At 44.8% G+C, this 20,996-nt stretch overlaps 2 protein-coding genes across 2 annotated transcripts; one reads left to right on the top strand and one right to left on the bottom strand.

Moving 5' to 3' along the window:
* The first annotated feature begins 1,369 nt into the window (after positions 1-1,369).
* Positions 1,370-2,278, top strand: ppp1r3db (protein phosphatase 1, regulatory subunit 3Db). The gene has a single exon (XM_085924802.1). It carries the CDS (start codon positions 1,370-1,372, stop codon positions 2,276-2,278), a length of 909 nt encoding a protein of 302 aa, XP_085780928.1.
* A 1,519-nt stretch (positions 2,279-3,797) lies between these two features.
* phactr3b (phosphatase and actin regulator 3b) lies at positions 3,798-20,953 on the bottom strand. Its single transcript, XM_085923881.1, has 13 exons — positions 20,674-20,953; positions 15,210-15,368; positions 15,069-15,143; positions 14,756-14,890; positions 14,345-14,593; positions 14,064-14,271; positions 13,289-13,479; positions 12,194-12,347; positions 5,472-5,527; positions 4,957-5,018; positions 4,736-4,876; positions 4,153-4,229; positions 3,798-3,813 (listed from the first exon to the last, which is right to left on the bottom strand). The coding sequence occupies exons 1-13, from the start codon at positions 20,951-20,953 to the stop codon at positions 3,798-3,800; spliced, it is 1,803 nt and encodes a 600-aa protein (XP_085780007.1).
* Positions 20,954-20,996: the final 43 nt, after the last annotated feature.

Below are 20,996 nucleotides of genomic sequence, written 5' to 3'. Positions count from 1 at the left end.
AGAAGAATAGCACAGTGATTTATTACCTATATTGAAGCACAGAACATTAGCAAATAGATGCATATTATGCAAAAAAATATAATTATAATGAATATGCCTCATTTGTCTATCTAATCCATCTATTCATTTGGATTCTACTTACAAATACAATTCTAGACTGTATCAAAGTGTCTATTTGCCCATGTCGTTGTCCTGTTTGTATGGTCACGCACAAGGTCACCGTGACCACCAAACAGCTGAAGCTCACAAATCAAATCTTGGCACGTCAGACAGCACATGGACAGATGTTAACAGCTTGTCGAACCTCGCTAGCTTTCTTGACACTTATTTCTATGACAAGGAGTTTGATTTAGAATGTTCAAAATGATGTCGGTGAGAGGGGAAAAAAAAATACTACTCATTAATCAATGAAGTGCACACAGTGTACTTTCAATGTCAGCATTAGCTACCAAATATATTGTAGTTCCTTGTGCACCAAATGGCTGCAAAAGATATTGATCGTCACTGACCTGCACTTGGTCTAGCAGAACGCCGGCCGTCACCATTCCGAGTCCAGCCAGCATATATGAAGGCATCACTTGTAGGCAGATCATCCGGGAAGATTCTTTATGTGCTACAAAGAGGAACTTTTCCTCCACCATTGTAGCAACATGAGCCGGTGTTCCAACTTTTAATATGCAACTGTAAGTGAAATGCACTTTACTGGTTATAGATGAGTTCCTTGCTTAGGATGTAGTGGGACAAATTCTTCCTATCATGGGCAGTTGTGGGTGTAGTCTACTTTTTGCCCAAAGTCCACTTGGATAAGTTCCAGCTCTCCATAAACCTGAAGAGGAGACGCAGAATATAAAACACAAATAGGAAGGATTTCAGCTTTGTATGTGGGCACATGCAGTATGAGAGCTCAGAATTTGAGGAAAAAAGCTTTTATCAAAGTGTAGAGAAAATCATGACAGTTTCCATCAGCAAAAAATCAAATCTAATGAAGGGATCTCCTTAAGCGAAATGACATGACATCATTGCAGGTATTATTAGAGGAGGAAAGGACAGCCCACCACTATCTGCTATAAATATTCTCTCCGCACCTCCCATCCCCGGCAAAGGTTTCAAATTATATTTGAAGTTGAAAGTAGCAATATATATTGCCCTTGTTTCTGCCGAGTGTGTTGTTGAAGAACAGAAGTTGTTTCTTTTCGACTGAGCTTAACTAGAAAATTGCTCGCTGAACTGCATCCAGCAACCAAACAACTGGAAAGGTGTGTGCATTCTTTCATACACTTGTTGACATTCAAATGTTGCTTTAATTTGCAATATGAGGAACAATGACCATTTGTTGTCTTGCCTCACCAAGTCCATTGATGCGATAAACATGGACAAGACGTGGGAGAAGCATAGACTCCACAACTCTGCTCCGACGAGCGGCCCAAGTTGGATGAGCATCCCCCGAGCCGCCACCGCCACCACCACCATCCGTCTTGGGTGCCTTTGCGAGCCCAAACCTCAAGCTCCCAAAGCGCCGGTTCTGATCCGCCCTCCAGGTCCTCGACCTCCATCTCTCAAACAGGACTCAAAAGTCAGTTTGACCGGCGATCCTCCGACCAAGACAATCATGAGGAGACGAGCTCGGTCTCTTTGCTCGCCCGCGGAAAGGAGGATGGAGCTCAGGAGCCAGCAGGTTCGCTTTGTGGACGCTCTGGGCCTGGATTTGGAGGAAGTAAAAGTGTTCCGAGTGAAAGAACGACCCCTGATACCCCAGCATGTCATGTTCAGACTACTGATGAGCTCTGAGAGGGCCTTCGGGAAATGTTTGGAGTTGTCGCTGCCTCACTTTAAACCCTGCTTCCCCGAGAACATGGGAGCTCAAGACGACTTCCTGAAGCGTGTGCGCGCTCAGGTCGTGTGTCTGGAGCAAGTTACGTGCTCAGAGCTGGGTATAGCAGGCACAGTACATGTACTTAATTTAGACTACGAGAAAAAGGTCACAGTGCACTACTCTTTTACCAACTGGAGAACATCCACGGATACAACAGCCTCGTGGGTTTCAAGTGGGGCAGACGGGGAACACGACGCTCCGGGGACGGACGTCTTCAGATTCCGTCTGCCGGTGCCGCCTTTCATTTTGCTGCCAGGAGCTTTATTGGAATTTGCTATCTGCTATCACGTCAAAGGCTGGAATTATTGGGACAACAACAATGGGGAAAATTACAAACTGACGTGTCACAGTTATAAGGTGACTGTTCCAAAGGAATGCGAGGACAGCATGCTGCATTTTACCTAAGTGACCACACGAGAACGCTATTGCGCATGTAAGAAAGAGACTGTTGCCACGGTTTCACAATGTAGTGATCCAATCAGTTAGTATGCTCAACTCTTCTGAGCTGCATTTTGACGAAAACATTTCCATTGGAGGCTGCTGAATACATTATTTTTATTTGGTCATTTTACTTGACTGCAGTGTAGTTTTTTTTTTTTAATTGAATGTAAATTTGACGTCCTTGCAATGAGCACCTTCTTTGTTAGTGTTTACCTTTGACCAAAACGGCTTCGACCGTAATTCTTTCTTCTGGACCTTGTTTGGTGTCAGAGGTGTGATCACATGGGACCGGGGCCAGCAAAGTGCCTGGCATGCTGCAGCCTTTGGCTCCCAGGTGGTATTTTCCGATCTGAATTTGTAACTGCAGTTGACCGACCTGATTTAAACCTGGCATTTCGTTTATGCCACACAGCGTGTGGTGCTAACAATAAATCGGTGCAATGAAACAGAAGTATAAATGCTGAAATTATATAACACAAATATTATTGCTATGTTATGCGTGGACAAGCCTCCTAAGCACACTGGGAAAAATATAGAAAATGCAAAGCAATATTCTGTCATATGATATTTCATCTCTTCATTGCTAAATTGGATCATTACAACAATGTGAATGAATAATAAAAGTTCAACCCGAAGTGCCATCTGTACTCATTCTATTGCCAAGAGAACGCTGTGATTCACACAAGACGTTTGCTGATGTCAAATATGAAGAAGAAAAAAAAAAAAAACTGCTCAGCCAATTAAAAATACCCAACCAAGATGTTGCCATACACGGTATCTCAGCATGTGATGTGATTACTGTTTTGGTTTTGAACTCTAAAATGAGTTTATGATTCAGAACTGCTCTTTTAAGACATTTTCAACTCACACTTAGTGCAATGGCCCATTTTAATGCTATGAGTGGAGAGATTTATAGGGGGGGGGGGGGGGGGGGGTCCAATGAACACACTTTCTTTTTTTTTTTTTTACAAATTGAAAACCTGTATTGTGCAGACAAATAAATAGTGCTTACAAAGGGAGGTTGTCTTGTACACAGACAAGGTTTTTGATTAAGAACATTGACGCTGTCGATATGAAACTTATCATCAACTGAACCAGTGAGAGTCACACGCAGAACTGGGAGGTAAAGTCTCAAACAACAGTGGAATAGGGCCACTGGGCCACATGCACCTTCCTTCCACCGCCATGGCATTGCAAAGAAGGATTTTAAAAGAGTCGCTTTACAAAAAAAAAAAGTCTCTGAGAGCGTGGATCTTCTTTTTCCCCTGACAAGGTCACATGAATGTCCGTGAGATGCTCCTGTGAGTAGATTGCGTGTGGTGTGGTCTACTCGTGGCTCCGTTTCTAGAGACATAGCCTCTAAGGTTTGCTGGACCCAAATATCAGGACACCCACTCACTGTGGGCCGGTACACTGGAAGACTCTGTGCAAGGTCTTCACTGACTCAACCAAATATCAGCAAGTCTTCACAGAAGAAACCTTGCTAAGGCCGGTGGAACCTGCAGAGGGGACAAAGAAAAAGGAGCATGAGTACGGCTTGATATATTCTCCGGGCTTTCATCAATCAGGAGCTCTATTATTAGCCCGGAGGACTCGTGAAGCAGCCACTGGCTTTGCTCAAGAAAGGGGACTTGCGTAAGCACAAGCCCAAATATTCCAGGGGTTATTAAGCACCTGAGATTCTGTCCTGAACAAGCAAAATGTGAGGTAAAGATGTGACCTCTTCATAGCAGCGGAGAGGGAGTGCGAAAACACACACACCTTTTACAGCTCAATTGAATGTGGCTGATATGAAGAAGCACATTGAAGATAAAGTGCAAGAGCACTGACACACAAACCTTGTCAGGTGTTTGCTGGAAGAATGAACCTCCATCTCCGTACTTTTGAACTCGTTCAGTTCTTTACGGATGGCCGCCTGCACAACAAAAACAAGGTTCATGCATGCTTGCCTTAATTAACACATTATGCAATGGCAACAATAAGGCTTTGCAAAATCAACTAAAGTCATGTCCTAAAAATTGAACTCAACTCATTAATGGATAGATATATAGAACCCCTTTTTTATTATTAAAAATGGTGATAATTTGCTAATTAAATAAATAAATACACATTTTATTCATAAGGGTACTCCTATATTGTAAGGTGGTTTTCAAATTCTAACCAAATATATTTGTACACAGTGGTCCTTTTATTTCATTAAAATATTCTTTGAGTATAATATTGTTTGCATTTTTTGAAAGCATTTCCTTAGCGGACTCTCGAAGTAGAAATCACACGGTTCTGCTTGTTGTTGTGCAGTCTTTTTTCAACATGTATAAATTATAGTTGCTATGATGGACATGATCTACTCATACTGTAGGAGGCCTTCAACATGAGAGGAAATTCATCTTGGGAAATATGCTCGAGGGTTTTTCCAGCTACCTTGTCGGCAGCTGACAGTCGGGTCCAGGGCTTGTCTGCCCGTCTGTCGTAGTCCTGAGCTTTGGCCACTTCCACATAGTCACTGAAACGAATGAGAATTTTTCTGTCTCGCAGTTCATCCACTGTCGGTCGTTGATTGAGCTGTACAAAAAAAAAAAGAAGATAGAGTCGATGTCGTTGCGGATGACCTGGGCTGTGCTAACCAAACTGCAGCTGCACACCTTTCTGTTCAGCCGTTGCTTTATTTCTCGCCTCTCCTCTTGTTCACTCTGGTCATTTCTTTCTGTTGATAAGACAGACAAAGTAAAATAAGGACAACAGATTTAACTCAAGTATGGGAACTTCAGCTTCAGCTCCTGGTTGTAATTATGCAACTGCTCAAATAGACGACAACTGTCGTGAAACAATTTTGAGCATGCATGGGAGCAAAAGAAGGCATTTAGTTTCATAACCTTTTCTCTCTGGTTGCCAAATAACAGCTCAAATTTTGCATTACAATGTGTTGGAGATGTCATTGAGGCACATGCCATTTGGTTTAGTACAGTAATCTGGTGGTAGAAGGACAAAAAGGCTTGGATGGCATGAGCAGCTGCTCACAGTACATCCCCAGTCATGGCATATATAGTTGTGATTCTTATTGTGATTCATTATGAAAAAAAAAAAAGGTTAAGTAGGATGTAAAGTTCTGATTCCGACATGACCAAATAAACTTTGAATGCATTTTTTTCAAACTTACGCTTCAAAATGTTCCGACTCTCCAGCTCCTCCACCGCGGGCCGCTGGCTCAGTCTCCTGCGGAAAAACACCAGAATCACGTTCTGGACCATTTTGGTGCTTCGGCTCTCAGTTCCACCAGCACTTGGGGTGCGCGTGTCTCCCGTGCGCACAGCTCCAAAAGGCGCACATCCACCTCACTTGGCTCTCGAGGTGTTTAAGAATCCACATCGGAACAAACTCTGAAAACGCCTTTCGGGTTGCGCGTCCAATTCACACCCAAAAAAATAAAAAAAATAAAGTTTCAACCAGCATCCCATAAAGAGGAAAGTTGAGCAAAGGGGAAGGGGATGCTAACGCGTTGTGAGCGGAGTGCGAGAGCGCAGCACACACCACCCTCCTTTGTAGTACACTGCGAAGGGGTGGGACGCGCGCACACCCGTGCGTGCGCGCGCGCGCGCGCGCTCACACGCGCATGCTCTCCTTTGGCCATGTGTCGCAGTACATTATAGAACTAATCAATAGATGCCAAAGGCACCATAAGGGGACGGGGCGAGGGGGGACTCTCGATTTCCAGTATAGACATTTTCTTCATGTGCCGAGCAAGTGATTTAAAAATCGCGTTCCAACTCGCTGCACGCCAGTATGACAGAGATCATGTCAAAAAAACTGTGATAGACACAGTTAACGTGACCTTTCAACAAACCCCAATCTATCACGAATCACGTGTCAGCAGATTCCACATCACCTGAACTTTAGCATTGCACACAACGCACGAGATTAAACTATTGTTGCACTGAAAACAAATCACTTGATCAATTGCAAATTCAGTGGAAAGAATTCAGAATACGTGGGATAATAATAATAATAATAATAATAATGATGATCATAATAATAATAATGATGAACTCAAATCAGATGAAAATAAATTGAGTTTTTTGGGGGCATAACATGGTGTTTCTAACATTTAAGGGCAATTGAAAGTTTTGGATTTTCAGCATATGTTTAGATAGTGGGAGGACATAAAAATTCCACATAGACAGGCCAAAGCCAAGTTTGGACCTCTGAACCTCTTGTTTATGGAATGCTCGCCACTACCTTAGCATGCTTCCTCAGCAGGACATTGTCATCTTTATTAAAGTGGGTGGAAATTATGTGTGATTTACAACAAAGCATGTCTCATGGTTCTTGTGGTACTTGATGTCCTGAGGGTGCCATGTCCTCAAGACAAGCAAGACTGCACATGCTCGTAACTTTGAATGTGCGTCTTAAGTGAAGTAAAATCTTTGAAGACATACGCGTTTCTCTCCATTTCACACGTTTATTAGACCCCGGGGTATCATCAGAAGGGTTGGGTGGTGGGCAAGATGACGATTGTGAGGCCCAATGACGAAAACGGCGCGCTGGATTGTATTTCCAATAAACGCAATTGACATGGAGAGGTAATATCCTGCCCTGATGAGAGCAAGCGTGTTTATGTTTGATCCGGTACCATCCCCGAAGAGTGAAGAGTGAAAAATTGAAAGGGTTCCTTTTATCCAACGTGCCATCCAAGCTCAGCGAAAATTCTGCCAAACTACATGCACCAGTATTTTCTGCATTTGTCATAATGACAGCTGTAAAAAATAGGCTGTTTCAGAATTGTCTCGTAAACTATCCAAGGGTTAAGACAACAGTATATATTCATGATTACGTGCAAAAAAGTCACAGATGTGACTTCAGCTGACGAGTTATTTTCTCCACAGTTCCGACAAGAGAGGCACAGTACCTTGAACAAATACCGAAAATAGGCTTTTGCGGGCTCAGCTGTGACCGGGACCACTGTGGGCTTACAGAACACACACCCACAGTCACAACATATTGAACGGCGCCATACTATAGTAGGATATGTGGTCAACGACCGCAACCCTCATGAATGACTTTAATCACTAATCCGCCCTACGAAAATGTGTCATTCTTTATATTCCAATACTCTACGTGAATATAGAAGGAAAAAAATCCTCCTCAAACACAAAAAAAAACAGAGTCAGACTGCTTCTGTTGCTTCAAATGACTTTAGCGGGACTTTGGTGCCGAGCTCCTTGCAGTGCGTGCGTGCCTCGCAAGTGTTCACCCACTCAGCTTGGTCAGAGGTAAAAGCTCCCCGTTTGTTAAACGGGCTCACCAGCATGTCAAAGGAATGAGCTGCCTCAAAGGGCAAGGGCTGATGCGAATGTCAGGTCGTTGCCAGCGGAGGAGACAAGAGGATGATTCGGACGGCCGCTGCCCACTGAGGTGTGTGCTAATGCTTCCCTCGCTCTTTCCTCTTCACTGACGCGGCCTGAGGACAGTGGGGGGTGGGGGGGCTTGGATGCAGCTGAGTCCAGTTATCCCAAACCAGACTTTGGCATGCAGGGTGCGAGGGGGGGGGGGGATAGTTTGGATTGAGATGCCAAGAAAAATTAAGGGAAAGCTCCTTCATCAAAACTGAACCCCCACGCCAAGACTGTTGACCCGCGAGTCTCGGAAATAGCGTATGAGTGAGTTGGCGAGAAATGGCGCTTTGCTGCAACTTCTGTTTTATCATCACACACTGGAATGTTCCTGGAGTTCCCGCTCTACCAAAGGTCTCCCGCGCGACATGAAGAGGACACATTCAAAGAGCCACACGTGAAATATACAGATCGGTTGTCCCGCCAGGCTTGGATGTTTTGCCCTTTGGCACCGGAGCACGAATGGCATTGGGAATCCCCGGTGGGCTCCGCGGGATCAAAATGGGAGCAAAATGTGAGGAAGGTGACTTCAAACAGCTATGTTCAGCTTTCAACACGTGCTCAGGTTAGGACACAAACGTGTCGCGTTAGCACCGTTTTAAAGTATCAGTTCATCACGAACTCAACGCGCGTAGCTACTTCACTTCGACTAAACTCAACCCGAATGATAAAACATGTCCAAATTAGCCACGTATTTGTTTCCGCCTGAGGTCCAACTCTTAATTTGGCACACGGGGAAGCTAGAAGAAGAGGAAAATGGGATTGAGTGGGTGCAGACGCTTTCAGACTTTTGACATTTCAATTAGATGGTACTTGAAGCTGGAAGCCATAAAAAAAAACGATTGTATAACATTAATTACTACATGTGAGGACGAGTCGACCTGTTGGGGTGACAACGTGTAATTTGCAGTTGTTGTTTTTTTCATGGCGTCTGCAGTATGTGCGGGATATGTCATCCGGCGATTACGCCTCTCCAAGTGTATTTCACGAGCAGCCACCTACAAACTTGTCACCGGAGGGGCGCCCAACGGTGGCTCTGCGACACAATTTCAGACAAAGACAATCTCAGTCAAGCAAGTGTCTTCATCTGAATAAAAAAATAAATAAATCTGACGCTTCTGACCTAACTTGACCTCAAGAGACACAACCGAGATGTCGTTTTGGTTCTGCCTCGTCTTCACAACACCTAGGCAAGCTGCGGACATGGCTCAAAGTTGCGCTTGTGTGTTGGTGGACAAGAATCAAAGCAATTCCAAATCCCCCACTGGGGCCAACGAAGATAGCCATGGTGCACTCAGCTGTCATGTGGCCAGTCGGTGCATTTACTTTATTCACGTATGGCAGCTGTCATTAGTTGCTCTGGCCGTTTTCTCAAAAGGGAGCTGCAGAAAATGGTCTGTGAGCCAAAAGTGTGTTCAATTATTTGCCCTTCCAAATTGATTTTTTAACTTACATCATTTTGATATAAAGTCACTCTAATTACAAGTATACCGTCGCCACTCTGAGCCGAGTTGGAAAGCATTCATCTCAACACGACCAGATATCTTTGCCCGAAACACACTTCATATTTCATCCCGCTGTTTTTGTCGGCAGTCACGTGATCAGCAAAGCGAGCTGGTTCCGTGCCATTCGAACATGATGCTCTCTAAATGATGCGCGGACCTCGAGAGTTGACTAGAGCAGAATATCAATCACGCCATTAGTCATTACCAGGCTGGCCCATTTCTAGCAAGTCTCGGTAACATAGGATGAATGAACGGCGCCATTTCTCATCATGTGAGCGGATCTCTGCAGGAGCCTTTTGATGGAACAGCGAGAGTTCAATCAGAGGGGAAACGGGCCGCTAGCTTGCAATCTCCCATCAGGAGGGAACAGGCCCAGAGGTGAGGTAATAGCTGGGCTGTTACGTACGTAGGGCATCGATTATGGCCAGCGCCTCTGCAACCTTTGTCTAAATTTAGAAACAGAGGGTTCCCAGCGTTTCTGCACGATCGCAAGCCGTCCTGCTGTTCTGCTTTGTGCCGCAAAGTGCAAAGTGGTGAATATCAATGCAGCACACCAACATTTCTATTGTTCCATCTGTAATGTTGGACAGTACAAGCGGTCAAGGCGATCACGTCCGCAAGCTCACGTTGAGCAACGTGAGCGTGATTCATTCATCATGTGCGCAGTCCTCGGAACACGAGGGATGCTTTTTTTTGTTGTTTGTTTGCTCGCTCGGGCAATGAGCACACGGCCGGCAGGACAGATATGCGGGCAGATGGCGCAGCCACCCGACACAAAAGCACGCCTCAGCTGTCCTCCGCTCTGTCTCAGTCGATGTTGACGGCTTGCGGAGCGTTCACTCTCGCTGTCAGTCACGGTCGGCACCGAGACGCTACCACAACATCCAAACGCAACCAAAGTATTGTCGGTAGAACACCTCTTGCCTCCAAACATTTTCCAACCGGTGTGAAGTTTAACATTGTCATCTTTGAAATCTGGAGTCTGCTTTGTAAATTAACATACGGGTGTTATCTTCACCATGTTACAAGTGTTATGTAACATCACGCGTTCCTCACCTTTCATTTAGAATTGTGCATCCGCTGTGGATGTTTTGCACAATGCAATGGCTTGATTCAAACTTTATGATGAAATTTGCTGGCAGACAACAAAAAGCGCTGTTTAATTCCACCGACGGGCAATAAAATGACAATATCGTCAGCTGCAGGAAAGCGATTCCGACCTTTGACCTTTAAGCATCATTATGCAAACGATACATAACCCGGCAGCCCACTGGCGCACTTTCCCCCTCGCAATTGATCACTTCCTGTTTATGCAAGCGTTATTTACAGGCGTTGTCTGTAGTGACTGACAATCTAGCTGCGCTGCAATGTGCTTTCCCGCTGTTTCCAAATTGCTTTGGCGGCAAATTCTCAGCATCATTATGAGATGCATCATGCCTATTACAAGAGTGATGCTGTTCACGTGTGCGGGTAGGAAGCACGTGGAACGAGCACGTCACAGGCGTCACATGCACACGCACTTCTTGGCGGCATCCAGATGGACACCCAGCTGTGAAATGCCTTCGCTGAGGGTGTGTGAACACGCCGCACAGAGATGCCAGGCTTCCTTGGACAAATTCACAAGCACTATTTGTTAGCAATGTCAATCATTTCTCAAGTTATTGATGTACAGTGAGGAGTCTGTTTTTTTTTTCCAAGTAACACTCATGCCTTTCTTGGTTTTACATCAATCACTTGAACTGAGCTTTCATTGTAAAAACGTGTCTTCAGGTTTTAGACACAGCGCAGCTCTGCTCAATGTTTTCATGACGTAAGCTGCAGCGGCTAAAGCAGCATATGCACACGTCACCTTCGCTCCGCCGGCACAATCGAAAAAAAATGTGTCAAAAGGGTCCGCTTTCACAATGAGAGAGAAAAAAATAGGTCAATTTTTGAAGCGGGGTGCTGCGTGATGATAAGTGGTGGCTTTAATGTTTTGCGACATGTGCTGGCCCACATATGGTTCAATATTGCTTAGCCTTTACATGGCAAAGGGCTTGAGTGACCACCTGCTTCAAAGTTGACTTTGGCCGTGTTATTCAAGATATAGGGAGGGGTCACAAATCGTGTGAGAGTGTTTCAAACGGCTGATGTTCTTCCCGCTCAGTGAATCTAGGTGTAAATGTGAGTGTGTTTGTCTCTATGCGCCCCGCAACTGACTTGCGGCTGTTTCGACTTCAACCAACGGCAGAAAGCAGGTCAAACGTAAACAAATGTGCTCTTCAGAGAAAAGAGCTTGTGAACATTTGGCTTTGAGCCTTGGCTTTTGATTTCAATTTCCTGATGAAGCAAAGGTATAAAAAAAATTAAAAGAGAGAAATCCTCTGCTGTGTCCAAGTTGTTATGATCAAATATTGGGAGTGGGAATGATGCTTTACTGCTCCATCCAAAGCATTTGGTGCGGTGGGCGCACGGTCCCCCTTCCGGGGCATTGAGTAACCCTCCGAGCACGCACTGTACTACTCGCTAACAAACTAACCTGATTCGACTGCAAATCCTATTAAAGTCTCCATAGCGACAGCGTACTGACATTTATGTAACACAACATTTATGATTAGGTTGGGTTCCTGGAGTTCTGAAAATCCTCTTATACCCACCACAACCTTTGACCCCCCCAAAAATACACGAAACAATGTGAACCTTTGTTGGCAATTAGAACTAATCGCTGATAGCTTATTATGCAATTAACCTCATGCCGTGTAGATCAAATTCAAACAAATGGTGTCACTTTCACTTAAGGAAAGCCAGGAAAATATGTCATCAGGTCCATAAGCATTTGGCCTGTTTTTTTTTTTCTTATTTTACGTCCGTACACTACCATAATGAATCTGAAATGAGGACCTCAGGAAGACTAGCGAGCTCTTTGTGGTAGCTAATAAAGACAGCAGAAGAATATGCTGATCCACACGGGGGGGCGAGGAGATGATGGGCCACACAAAAACACTCACTTGGCCAGCTTCATTTCGATCTGCTGACGGATGGCCTGGCGCTCCTGGTCACTGCGCACAGGGAAGATGTTGCGGTCCTCCAGCTCCTGCTTGCTGGGTCGGTTCCGGAGCTTCACAGCCAACAGCTCCTTCCTCATCCTGCGTGGAAGAGTCCCTGTCCACACATCAACAACAAATTCAGATTTCATCACAACACTCTGAAGTGTTGTCAGTCCCGCAATTATGTATGACAACCCACCCCCCTTGTAGGGCATGACTTTACCCATCAAGAATAATGGCTGCTGACAACAGAGGGCGCTGTATTCCTTTTCTCAAAGCCTTGAAGCTTTAAATGCAAATGTGGAAGTTAAACTAGAAATATGACATCCCTGAATTAATTACAATAAGTCTACCAGTGAACCTACAAAAAGTGAACCACCATAAGGCAAGAGACCTCTGTAAATGAACAATTAGGTATGAAGTCTGCAAATCAGCCCTCATTCTCCTTCAGTCTGAATGTTACAGAAGAATGAAAACCATTTACATAAATTAATTGTGTGGCTTTTTAATTTAGCGTCACCGCTTAAGTGGCGCTCTCTTGCCCATTCCACTTGGACTTCCTCCCACAGCGTTATGGGTCAAAGCGGTGAGTCACTCTGCATGAAAACCTACAAGAGGGTAGGCCGCTGTTTTTTTTTTTTTCATCCACAGCCTCAGCCCTTCGCTGACTGCTGGTCTTTAAAATTGCATCGGTCGTAACTTGGTAGTTGACTGACCTCGCGTCGGCCTCAACGTCATTAAACGTAAAGATGATGGACTGCCATATCCTACTGTGTGCAACTGTAAGAATCCCATGTCACAAGTATGACTCGCATGTTGAGTGTATGTACAGCTAACCTACATCACCAGTGAAAAATTAGGCCAGCACAACAGATGTTGGCAGGCCACTAAAACTTAACATGAGTAAGTCATTGGATGAACTTGGTGTAAATACTGTAAACATCAGCAGAGATTATGCTGCCTCACCGTCCAATGACGGCGTGTCGGGCGTGAGCCGGCTTTGTACGTACACGACTGGATTAACAAGAAGCCCGGTCTGGAGCGAGGGGCCCATACCAGAGATCACAGACTCGTTCCAGCTGTCCTGGTCATTCAAGTAGTCATCCAGACGCCGGTTCTCCTTGTTCTCATCGGACTGCTTCTTGGTCTCTGGCTCTCCGGCGGGTTCCCTCTCTGTGCTGGAGTTGCGGGACAGGCGGGCATCTAGTCTGTGTTTGGGAGATGGACGCACATCCTTCATTTGGAAGCTGATGTCAAACACAAAATGACAACATCAAGAGGGATTACTGAGAAGTGTCATTTAAAAAGGATCCATATTAGTTTTATCGCTAATTAGGAGGAATCATTGCGCTGCTTTAACAGTATATTGTACTGGAACAATATACTCAAATGGTTTATGGTCAAAGTGAAGATATAATACAGTACTTTAGATCAAATGGTGCATTGTGTTAAATGTGTGAATGAGCTAAGTGGAGAGCAAGAGAATGGACAGAGTTGTCGAGGTCGAGGGTCAGATCACAAAAGACTTGCTCTACATTTGCAATCTGTGTTAGAGGTTTAAAGATTATTTACATGTCAAGCGCAGACACTATCTTTGACACAATTCACAATGTAGTTCAAGCAAATGAGGTCAATCATCAAACCATAACATACGGAACATTTTATGGGGAATAATGACTGGCACTGAGAGCGAGGTATTCATTTTCAGGCGTTCACTTAACAATGTGTGCCTGAAATAAAATACGCAATTCAATGTTCGTTACTTATATTTTATGAATTTCTTTCAGTATAAGCGCAAAATAATATATGTTGTAAGACAGTTTGCTCCCACCTGTCCTGCCTATGCTTGGTAGCCAGCGCCCGATGCAGTTCCTCGATGATGCAGCTGGGAGGCAGTTGCGAATGCAAGGCGCCAAGATGGGGGGAGCCGGTCGGGGTGGACATGCGGCCTCTCAACAGCGAGCTGTGGGGGTCTTTGGGGAGCGTAAAATTCCTGGGCAAGGTGGCTGGAGATTTTTTTACCCGCACCGGTGGCGCACCTGAGAACCGGGACGGATGTGGGTGTGACATGAACGAAGCCCAAAGCCCATTTTTACGATGATGTCGACTCACCATCGAGACTGCCCAGTCTGGTCAGCACTTTGACTTTCAGGTTGGGTCCTGGGGGGGTGCTGGCACGTCTGTGAGGGTGGGCTACTTCCTTTTGGCAGTCAGAGGCCTCCACCTTGGAAGGCTCATCACGTGGGTCTCCGTTTTCACCCACACTAGGATCTCCCACTAGCTTGCAATCCTCCATCATATTTTGCACTAAGTGTGGCAAGCTGAATTCTGGAGTTCCGTTTGAGATGCGTCTGTTTCCACCTAGAGGACATAATTGGTACCTACATATGTCAACCATTCATTTATTTTCTATTCTGCTCATCCTCATTCAGGCCAGCCTAAAGTGAATTATCTTCAAATGTTTTACAATCCTTGCCTCTTTCCGTTCCTATTTTTGATGCAGTGATCCCTCAAATGTTTTACCTGTTGAAGTATCGAGATCGTGGTCTTCAGTGGTGCCGGCCAGCAACGCTGTGGGCTCCTCATCTCTCTCATCTCCATCCGAGTGGTCCTGAGTGTCCTGGTCTTCACTGTTACCGCCGCAAGCAAGATCTGAATCTGCATGCAAGAATGACTTTTGATGCATGCTGACATCATACGGCAAAAGAGGGCAACTGTAGTTACCTGCAATAACCTTCAACGTGTGTGCGCGGATGTATGTGCATGTGAGCATGTGTGTGTGTGTGCATGTGTGTGGGGGGGGGGGGGGGGGGGGTGATGTCTCTCATTTTTGCACCTGTCTCCATCTTCCCGGGATTCTGTTTGAGGGGGTTGTCTCGCTTCTGTCCCACAGCTGCTTTTTTCTCCACCGCTGCAAAATAAACCGCTCGTCAAACACGTGCAAGTCCACTTAAAGTATCAATGCCACTCAACTCACCGATCGAGGGCTTCAGCTTCTCATTTTTCTTTTTCCTCCACTTCCACGGCTTGAAGATGCGTCCCAGGTTGGCCAGCTTGCTGTTGCGCCGTACGGGAGGCGTACGAACCCCTGAGACCAGGCAGCCAGACTGCAGCACCCTCTGTTGGTCCATCACATCTTCAAGATAAAAGCAGACAGAGGAGCTCTAAAATCAGACCCGGGGCTTTCCTTATTCTTCTGACTTCTAACACAATTGGCTGCGAGCTCGTCACGTGAGTGCCGTGTATGTGGGTCACAGGCGCTACATGCTAAACAGATTCTAGTCTAAATTTGGAGACGACGCTAAGGAAGTGGGGAAAGACAGAGAATTGCATTGTTCATGTGAGGGAGGGATGGTTTGAGGAAGGGGCGTAGCCATCAATTCAAAAGTCAAGTTGTCTACCTCATCAACAAGGTCACAAAGGCCAGAAAGAACCTTCTGCTACAAATCCGTCAATGATATCATATCACTTAACATTCGAAGTGAAACAAAAATTTGTGTGAAATCTTGGTTTGCCAAGACTGATTCTGGAGATAAAATGGATGTTCGCAATGATATCTATCAATCAAGTGCTGCCCGAAGTAGATCCCCAACAGATGCGCCACGCAAGGGGATCGATCACGTTGATGACACTTGCGGTGAACACCGGTGATAACAACGTTGCTTCGAGAACCGACAGAAATAGGCACTCCTACACAGTCTGGCTCTGACACCTCAGGGAGCTTACAGCTGAGTCGTGGGCTGCGCAAGTAGCGCTCCATGAATTCTTCTTCCTTTCTACAGCAACGACTTCTAAATCCACAAAAGCGGGCTTGTTCATCCCCTAAGAAATCAATCCAGCATGTATACTTGACATCCCCAGCTACAGAAGGATTTACTGAGAGAGCATGGCTAGAATGTGCAACATTCAATTGCAATATCAAATAATCAAGTATCAAATATCTCCATGGATCTGCCTTATTATCCATGTTGAAAACATGGAAGCTGCTACTGACAGTTCCAGCTGTTCCATCTGCTTATTGAAGCAAAAATATTGGCTGCATTTAAAAGATTAAAAACATAACATCAACCACCAGCATTTATCTCAGATCTTCAGGCATCAAATAAACGCTTTACATTAAAAAGCTCCTTGACTGACTACCAGCAATCAGAAGCAGGTCAACTGCCCAAGTAATGTCCGCCTCCATAAGATGGAATTCAGGTCAAGCGTGTAGTTGCTATCACAGCACGCACGGGGTCAGGCTACCGTTACCATGGTTACCACGCGGGATGCTGCAGCAGAAAAAGGCCCTGGGAGGTAGAGAATCACCACAGCATGAGGAATAGGGAGTTGCTGGGTGGATAGAAAGGCTGTTGCTACACAGAGGGACAGAGAACTGCAGCCAATCACAGCTCAGTGTATTATTATGCATAATGTAAGCCACTGTATTTTTAATTTGCAACTTTTTCTTGAAATATTTAGCAGCTTGTATTTTTCTAGGGCGCACAGCGGAGGAATATAACGCCATTCAAGAAAACAGAACGTGTCGTACTTCTGTACATCCATCACATCACACATGCGCAATCCTGCATTCAGTGGTTTTGGATGATTGCTGCTCAAAACAAAAATAAAACCTAAATTTCTTCAGTAAGAACATACATCCAGGAGAATTTTTCACAAAAAAGTCCATGATATTCATTGGTGATTGGCAAAGAAAAAGAATCTAACGGCTACTATTTTGGTATGGATCCAAGCATCTTCAATACGTTATGAGCATTCCAGCCCAACTGTTTCGTTTGGTAAATGAAGTACAATCACCTCAATATCACTAAGTGAAAACATTATTTTTAAAAATGACACTCACGTGTGATCAAACACCGCCCTGCTATCCTTTTTTGGCTCCGAGTGGTGGCGACATACAATATATTTCCACCGTCTCCAAAAAGAAACGGGATGAATGAAGCGATATCGCTGAAACGCGTGGAAAGCTGCTTTCACGGCGATGGGGGGTGGTCGGAATCAGGAGTAAGTAAGCTGAGAGAGTGGGCGCGCCATGTGGACCCCGCCCGCTCGGCTGGATGAACTGGGAGGAGGAGACTGAGGAGAGCATCTAAAGCGGCAAGGGCACGCACGCACACAAACACCGACGTTACGCGCTGCACGTTACGCGCACTCTTCAAGCGTTGATCGCTTGCTTTGCACACTTAGCGTAATTTGCAGACACCGTGCAAGGTGGACAGAATATACAAGACATATATTTCTCTTGGCAACCAAATAATCTATCATAAGAGTTCCGAAATCGGTCGCTAAATTAGAACGTGTCCTCATTGTTATCAAGGGTACGTACTTTTTTTTCTGTGAACATTTTGAAAAATACTTTTATGTGTGCAGGACGTTTGGACCGTGAAGACACATGCAAGGCCCGAATTCTGATCAAGAAAGCTTTGTGCATGCTGAAGCTGTTGCAAAGAGATGGAAGCATAGAAACAGGAAGCACTCAGGATTGTCATTTCTGTCAAGCAGGTGAAATAGACAATCTGTATCTATCTTTATTTCATTTTACTTTCAGTTCTGGTTGGTGGTAAGGCTTGGTGTTTGTCAGTAAATATTGAGACGGGGTGATTTTACGATCAAATAAAATATAATAAAAATGATACAAATAATAATGCAATTGCTAGATTAATTTCTGCAATGATTCACGTCATTGTCACATCCACCACATGTCAACGGGGCTTCGAATTTGTCGACCTGCACCTTGATCAAATGAACTAAAATGATTAGTTAGACGTGCTTAGAGCAACCATATAAAGTTGAGTCCAATTTCAGCCACCATGTCAAAGAAAAACTATGCCTCTGACTTAGTTCTCTTTCACCTTGCATCATAGTGAGATGTGTACGCTTGTGAAGGCGTATCTAATGTTGTGGTCACTGATCGTTTTTAAACGAGCCTCTTGCGTTTGTGCGCACCTAATGATGAATTATTCAAACAGCATTACTAGATGTGTAAACAAAAGCTTTGCGGTTGCTTATCGATCTTGACAAGAGCCACTCAAACATTAACAGATCCAAAGCTGAGTACAACACAGATGATAAAAGTCAACGGCTAGATTTCTCCTCTGGGATACAAGCAGTAAGCAAAGAACATAAACAAAGCCACAGACTACTCTGTGAACACGGATTTCATTCAATATTCACATGGCGTGATTTAAAACTGTGTGCCAAAAGCTCCCAAGAAAAATTGACAACAGGGTCATAAAAACTCCAAGAAGACTTAAGGATGAAGAACAATAAACTTTCAACATCCATTCATACGTCTTCTCTACTACCAGTGACATTATTCAAGCTTGAAATATAACAACGTTATAAAACCAATGTAGTTAGTTTTTACTTTCCGTAGGCCCAACACGGTGCGAATGCAATACTATGCTAAAATCCAGCATTTATCAGGAAGACTTAACGAATGGGAAGTGTACATGTTTTTCCTCATTATGTTGACACTGCTGTAAAATTAAGTGTCACCGGTGTGGTCGTGTATCCTTTTCACTGACATGATGGATGGTTGGTGTGTTGAGCCACCCAGGAGGGTTCAAAGTAGTGGTCCAAAACTGTCATCAACTCAGCCCATTTGATTTATGCAAACTGTAATACACACTTTAAGGTTGCGAGGCATTCTTGTGTGCCCTATAGAAGAAGAAAAAAATGTGTGTGCAATAGCTTGAGCACATCTCTTGCTTTCACAATCATGCCTCCCACATGGCTGACATCATAAATCAAGTCTTCCAGGATGCCCGTCAACTCGGTCACTGGGTCGATCTCACGCGTGCTTCCACTCTTGAGATTACGCGTTAATGGGCCAAACACGATTGCAATCCCAACAGTGCAAATGCCAACACATAAAAGTAAATGGCAGACATGCACATGTATGGAAAAATGAATGGTTGAAGCCTTAGGAGAGAAAACTTTTGCATATGAAATCACATTGATGGTGTATGAGTTGCTTATGTGCTTGTGCAATGCGTGTATTGGAGGAGGGGGAGGACACCATACTGTTAAGTGTTATCGTATGTCATTCTGTTCACACAATTACATCACTGATTCAATCTGTACGGATGGCCAAGCAAATTAAAATGACTGTCAGTTTGAAGTATTGCTTTTATTCAGGGAACCAGTCGAAATAAATGCTGCAGAGAAAAATAAGAGCTACAGAAGTACTAGCTCCGAGCAGAGGTAACAGAAGGCTTGTAAGGGACGTGTTTCTGCTTTATTATCTTCGACACTTTTTCTGCCCGAGTCATTAGCTTCCAGATGAAATTTGCAGCAGTTCTTCTAGAGGCTCTCGGCGAAGAACGGAATGATGCGAGCTTGCCAGTTTCAAATTATGTAACCAAGACAGCCCCCACAAAGTGTCAAGTACCGGATTCAAAATGGAGAGCACGAACTCAATATCTCATGTAAGCTACTCGAACATCCTCTGTTCTACGTTTCGGGGAACCGTGGATCCAGAAAAATATAAGAATCAATATTTCAATGCTGGAGATTTCAAAATTCTCATTGAGACATACCACTGCCCACGGATTTGACCCAATAGGTGCTATTGATGCAGTTTGTGGACCTGCAGTTCCCAAAATGTCGGGGAAAGCTACAGCTCACCTCCATTTGTTTTAATGGCACAAATTACAAGACTATAGAATTCTCATGTTGGGGCATTAACAACTGAGCTTTCTGTTTTGTGCGGTGTATTTTCAAGCAAAATGTCCAGTTTGTGGAACAAACACACCACAGCTCACATTTTGAATGCCAAGCGCTGCCTCCTGCCATTTATATCGCCATGGAAACTACCAGATACACAAGGAGCATACTCGTCGGCTTCAACTCAACATGGAAGCCATATGTGATTGTTGATTTTGCTCCCAGTCTACAAATCATGCAACCCCCACCCAAAAAAAACCCATCTCATTTGAATTATAAAGATTTACATTCTGCACCATTATCATTATGATGTGAAAGCTGTCTTACATTGGTGTTAAGGGAGAAAATAAGTTAACCAATGAAAGCGAGACCTCAGCTGGGGAAACATGAAGGATGCTGTAATAACCGTTGTTATAGATGTGACTTTGACCTGCAAACTCATGCATTCCTGCATCACTACAAGGAAAAATCGGTCCAGATTGAACTGGATGGTCTCATACAAGTCGGACAGCACCTGCTAGTTTTCAGCAAAGTATAAGTATTGCTATGCTGCAAATTGCATCATCGAACTGAGGAAGAAAAGGGGGGTATAATGCCGGGTAGGACGTGACGCATGTTCTCCAGGGAGAGTCAGTCGCTGTGATTCGATGCGGTCGAAGTGTCGACGCGCTGCAAATGATCCTCGATGTTAATTGGTAACATTTCCTAACCAAGCTGCTTATGAATGAGCAAGCGGATAAACCGTATACGCGAGTGTCCCCTTCTCTTCTTACCTGCTTGGTGCGCCTCACCCAGGCGGACCTCGGTGCTGCTGCTCGGGTCACTCTGAGATCTCCCTCGTTGTAAGACGCAATCATCTTCCAGGCAGTCCGACGATGCCATGATGAAGAGAATAAACACAAGACAAAGCCAACAGTCGTGCCCACTGCCGGCCAAGGTGACTGGCCGGCAAGTGGCGCAGACGATGCGATAACGCAACTGGACCGGTGCGGTGCGATGCGATGCTGCGGCTTCTGCGGGTCCTCGCTGAGAAGCAGCGCGGAGGAAAGTCATCACGCGCGTCGCATATCACGCCGCCTTTAAGTAACACTCGTAC

Source organism: Syngnathus leptorhynchus, chromosome 11, assembly GCF_054491065.1.
Source record: "Syngnathus leptorhynchus isolate UIUO chromosome 11, UIUO_Slep, whole genome shotgun sequence".
NCBI classification, from domain to species: domain Eukaryota; kingdom Metazoa; phylum Chordata; class Actinopteri; order Syngnathiformes; family Syngnathidae; genus Syngnathus; species Syngnathus leptorhynchus.
The sequence above is the reverse complement of the archived record's forward strand: the minus strand, read 5'-3'. Positions and strand labels throughout refer to the sequence as shown.